At 40.3% G+C, this 5,575-nt stretch overlaps 1 protein-coding gene across 1 annotated transcript; it reads left to right on the top strand.

Moving 5' to 3' along the window:
* Positions 1 to 2,153: 2,153 nt before the first annotated feature.
* LOC119150358 (antimicrobial peptide THP2-like) lies at positions 2,154 to 5,118 on the top strand. Its single transcript, XM_037392831.1, is given in 4 exon segments — positions 2,154 to 2,261; positions 3,336 to 3,414; positions 4,087 to 4,211; positions 4,887 to 5,118. Coding segments are annotated over 3 exon segments (348 nt in total). The 5' UTR covers positions 2,154 to 2,261; positions 3,336 to 3,356; the 3' UTR covers positions 5,052 to 5,118.
* The last annotated feature ends 457 nt before the right edge of the window (positions 5,119 to 5,575 follow it).

Below are 5,575 nucleotides of genomic sequence, written 5' to 3'. Positions count from 1 at the left end.
GAGATCTTGGTCAATTAGAAACACGAGTCATTCAAGACAGCAAATGTATCATAACTTATTATGTGTACTTCAGGTGTCATATTAAAATATTGCATGAACAATGTTTGTTGCCTGAGGTGAAATGTAAAATCAAATACGATTTGAAAAAGTATTTAGTTTTGGTGTCTTTGGATAGTTACTGGGTGTGTCAGCAAGGGACTTGGTGCAATGGAAGATCAGTATAAAGGAAAGGATCACTAGACCTTAGAGATTGTGCTGAGGCTCCTCGAAACTTCATCATATTGATTTATGAGTTCGGTTTGACTTGGATTTTGCTAGTGAATAAACCAAAAAACAATGTAAGTTGGAATGGGTGTTTGGAGACCGTCTGGTCTATCCACCCTTCCAGACAGAGCCAGTTCCAAAGATAGACCAGGTTGCCTAGAGCTTAGAGTTGAGTTTGAATATCTACGAGATTATCAAGATTCTATAAATTCTCTGGGGCCCCATTCCAGTGTTTGATGACCATCATTGTGAGAGGCTTTTTTTTCATTATATTTGGAAATTCTTTCACTGTAATTTGTGTCTGTTACCTCTCATCTTTCTACTGCGCATCTGAGAAGAGTGTGGCTCCATCTTCTCTATAGCTACCATTAGGTAGCTGTGAACTGCAGTTAGATGACCCTTTGCCGTGTCTTCTCCAAGCTGAACAAAGACAGGTACTTCAGCCTCTCCTCAAATGGATGATAACCCAGTCCAAACTCCTCAGGTTTCCAAAAGAAAGAAATGTTATGTACACTCTACAGGACCCTGAGGTTGTGTAGACCACACATTGGTTCATGCCCCACTAAGCAGCAGAGCACCTTTGAGTACCTTTGGAGTACCTTCAAAGCAAAACTTCTGGTTCACTTTCCTCTTAAGGAATCTAGTTTGCACACATGAAAAGCTCACTGCAAACTGAACCAGCATGAAGTCACGGGACCGTCAGGGGGTTACTTCAAAACTACACTAATGCAATTGTAGACTTCACTGTGGATACCACTCTGAAATGTCAGTGTTCACCTGTGGGCAAAAAGGCAAGGCAAATGGTAGGAACTGAAGTGGAGAAAGGAGCTGAAAACAAAAAAATAAATTTGATTAGGGACTACACTAATGCAAGATGTGTTTTGGACATTGCACACAATTCTAGCCAGCCCATTCCCAGAAGGCTGTAGTAGAACTGAAAAAAATAAGATGAATGTACAACAGGAATGATTCACTGAAATGGCTGGATCCATTTGAAGACTTCTCTGACAGATGTGGTTGACAGAATCCCTCTTTTTATTGAGGGGAAAATAGACAGACAAGGGGGAGTGTAAGAAAAGACCACAGCATCAGTAGTGATGTAGAAAGGGGGAAAAGGTGTATTTCTTTGCTGTTTCCCGTGACAGAAAAAGCAGAGATGATCAGCTAGCAGGCTGAGAGCAGATAAGCAGAAAATGAATGCTACCTAAGGCATAATAAGTTTGTGGAATTATCAACTGAAGGTCCTGTGGAGGCCAGAAGTACAAGAAGATCAGCCAGAGTCACAGAAGAATGCTCAGTCAGGAGCTCTGCAGCCTGAGGGTCCAGAGACAGCCTTTGGCACTGGATGTCCTAAACTGCTGTATTTTCCATCAGCTGGAAGGGCGTACAGGGGCATAACCATGATACACTTATCCTATTTCTGTACATTTTATGCTCTCTACTTAGACATCTTCAGTGGCCACTGGCTGCTAGGCCAATGGACATCTGGTTTAGTTTCTTACGTCCATTCTGTGTTCTTATATTCTGTATTTATAGAACAGAAAATAAAGTAACTGGGAGTGCAGGGAAGCACACAGACGTTTTGTATTGCAATGGATTATGTTAAGCAGGAACAGTTCAATGTATGTCCCAAGACATTTGTCACATACCACGGTGGTTTAACGTATCTTACACAAACTGGAGTGTCACAAGAGGTATTGCATGAGTAACCTAGGTTTTTCCAGAAGAAAAGCTTCAATAGGTTCAGAGAGAAACCCTGCTTTTTCACTGCAAAATGAAGAGCAACTTGATTCTTGTTGGATTAGAAGTCACCAAAAAAAACCCCCAAAACCGGGTGATTTTTTGATTGGCTCAACGTGTGCTGACAAGAGGAAGCAGTTGTCACTCCCCCTAAGAAACATATTATAAAAGAGGCTGTAAACCTTACAGCCAAAGCCTTCTGGAGGGAAGGGACCAAGAGCTGGTCTTGTTTGTCTTCTGGGCTTACCTGACACCTGGTAACTTCTCAGTTCTTTTCATTCTTTCTTTCAATGTCTGCTGTTGTCTTTTCCTCAAAACCTGCCCCCTCCACAAAACAACCCCCCAAACCTCTGCATTATTAACCTAAATTTTAGGTTACTAAAAAGGGTTAATCTAAGTTTTCCTGAAATTGCACGAGTTGAATAAGTAGTTCAAATATGTGCTAATACCTAGAATACTTTGATAAAAATACTCTGCTTACTAAGTCCTAGGGAAAAATCTGGCTGGGTCAGGTTACTTTAGAGGTCTGTGGTCCAGAGAAATTAGCAATGTCTTTGATGGAACGCAGTATGGTGTTTTATATCTGTGCCTCTACGTTAAGAACTTTATTTCATTTTCAGAATTATTAACTTTGCCTGCTTGTTTCTTCTGATATTTTCAAATACATAGAAATTTGTGTAAACTTTTAATACTAATTTCAAAGCTGATTTTGGCCATGCTGTACCATTCCATTTGCAGAAATATGACATCTCAGCACAACCTCATTTCCCTTCCTTGCTTAAGGGAAGATAATTTCTGATGGATCAGAAGATTCTCAAATGCCAAGATATATGACATTAAATACCACTTCTTTATCCATAAGCCCCTTTCTAGGCTATCTAATCCCGTTTTGCTGATATTATTTCAATTATGAACTCTTTCATTGAAGGCATTGCAAATTTCTGAAGTTTATAAGTTTGACTGTATATTCACCTTATTTTGCTTACTGTTGTTTATTTATTAGATAAAACATTTAACTAAAAATGAAATCATGATTGCAGTTTGGCTAAAGACTACTTGCAAAGTGTGAAAGAAATCTGAGTGATCAAACTATTAAAATAACTTAATGATCACATATCCTGAAAGCATGTTACCCTGTATAAATTAACTTTTTCCCAGAAATGCTGGCACAGCACCCATGATTTCATATGGGTATTACTGGTTATTTTTGAAAGTTTGAAGAAAAGGGCAATAAAAATGCTATTTTGATTAACAAGCATTTGTACAGTTCAGAAGACTGTAGATCCCAGGGACTGTCTATCATACACCTTCCTTGGTCCTTTTCCCTACAGTGACACAGCAAATCTGCGGTCATGAAGATCCTTTACCTGCTCTTTTCTCTCCTCCTTTTGGCACTGCAGGTTTCTCCAGGTAAGATGGAAAATAGATGCTAGAAGGGGATTTTTGTGCACCTGAAGTAAACTTCCCAGCACATTTTAACCACTACTGGTTAAAAATGCTAGAAACTAAACAGGATTTAGTCAAACAGCTCATTGCCTGCTCCCCTATGAAAATGGTTTCAAGGGTGGAGAAATTACAGCTTCTGAAGAAAAGTGATTTTTCACTTCTTGTGTCTTCCTAAAAAGATTGTGCTAAACGCTCTGGTTTTAGATGCCTGAGATGGTGTCTGTGGTGGCCATGATCTTTGGATAACAGCACACTCAGCAGTGGATTGCAGATGAAAATGAAGCCTGGCCAACTCTTTTCAGATAGGAGCCAATATTAAAGCCTCTGGACCCATGACACTTTTCCATAAAGTAAAGGACAATGAGTCAGGAGGTTTCTATCATTCTCCATCTGGACTTGAAGGCTATACATTTAGATGCACTGTGAGCTAAGGATCCCATCTCTGCAAGGTGTAGACCTGCATTGTAATCTCACCTCTTACATGGCCTTCCAATATGGCCAAATTTGGGCACCAGTCCTCAAGGCAAGTTAGTGGTAAAGGCAGCTCAAGGAATGGGAAGCCCTGCTGGCGTTAGGGCTGCATTGCCTTGCCTTGCAGAATGAGAGGGAAGGAATTTTTTTTTGTTATTGTTGCAGGTTTGTCTTCACCCCGGCGGGACATGCTTTTCTGTAGACATGGGTCCTGTCACTTTGGAAGATGTCCCTTCCATATGATTAAAGTTGGAAAATGCTTTGGGTTCCGCTCCTGCTGCAAATTGTGAGTTTGACATTCACCAAGGCTTGTCTGCAGTATGAGCAGACAAATCTACTTTGCCTGTGTCCTTAACCCCAAGGTGCTATTGAGATTGACTGGATATAAGGAAAAAACCTATTACACCATGAGGACAGTCAAATGTTGAAGCAGGTTGAGCTCCACTGTGCTTTTTCTCCTGATATGTGCACCATGATCTGCCCCAGCAAGAAAGGTAAAGCATGGTCGGAGATGTCAGCCTTGTGCTGTCCCAGCAACATTTGACCACTTTACAGTTCCTATGTCAGAGCAAAATAGCAGGGTTTGGTAGAAGTGGGTTGCTGTGCTCTATGGGGGGATTCCGTTATGCTGCAGAGTGCCATCAAATGTGTGCACAACATGTGACAGTGTTGTAAAAACAAATTATCATGTGAAAGGTAGCCTTCTATTTTCACTCAGGATTTCACTCACACATTCACCACAATATAAAAGGATATCAATTTAATTCCCTACTTTTCCTGAAGCAATAGGAAAACACTCTTCTTACTCACAGGTATGAGTGCACAGGGCTGTCCCAGCATGACTACTACACATAGGGTATTTTGAAAAGTATTTATACCCAAGAGGAAAATATGCATGGACTGAGAGTAAGTAGGGAGAGAATACAAGCAGAAAGAGAATCTGAATATTTTTTTTCTTTGTGCAGGCCATGGCGTGTATAAAGACTTCATGGAGTGTCCATTCAAGAGCGATGAAAATTTCTCCTAACCCTAGGAATTTGCTTTGAATACCCTTACTGCTAAAACCACCACATCCTGCTACAAAGCCTCATGCATCTCTCATTTTTATTCCAAGAAGCTTTATGATGTAGAATAAATCTAAATATATTCTGCATTGCTTTCCCTCCTTTTAAATAAATTGTTCTTGCTTAGCATTCATATTGCTGAAACATGGGTGTTTGTTGCGTGGGCTGAAGGCAATGATCCTACCTGGGTTTTGACACACAAACCCCAGAGGGCAACAATTTACTGTGCCAGCTGCTCCTTAATTTGAGCATTTTGGAGACTTATAGCTGTCCAGGGATAGACAGACAGGGACTGAAGACCTTACCCTCCAGTACCAAGAGACAGTTTGACTGAAAGGACTCAGTTTTTCCCTTGGTGGGATATGTTCAGATGCCAAAATCCTTTATTTCTTACTATGCAGAAATATTTTCTTGGAGAAAGAGAAATAGAAATAACTAGAAACCCAGACGCCTACCATCCATTAAAACATCAGCATGTGAAGACTCTGTGTTCTGGCTTCTGGAAGATACTCGTGAGCATCTCAGGAAGGATGTAAACCTATTTTCTTTTTTTTTATTAAAAATACTGCAACATTTTATAGCAGTTCTTT

The sequence above is a fragment of the Falco rusticolus genome, chromosome 6 (assembly GCF_015220075.1).
Source record: "Falco rusticolus isolate bFalRus1 chromosome 6, bFalRus1.pri, whole genome shotgun sequence".
NCBI classification, from domain to species: Eukaryota; Metazoa; Chordata; class Aves; order Falconiformes; family Falconidae; genus Falco; species Falco rusticolus.
The sequence above is the reverse complement of the archived record's forward strand: the minus strand, read 5'-3'. Positions and strand labels throughout refer to the sequence as shown.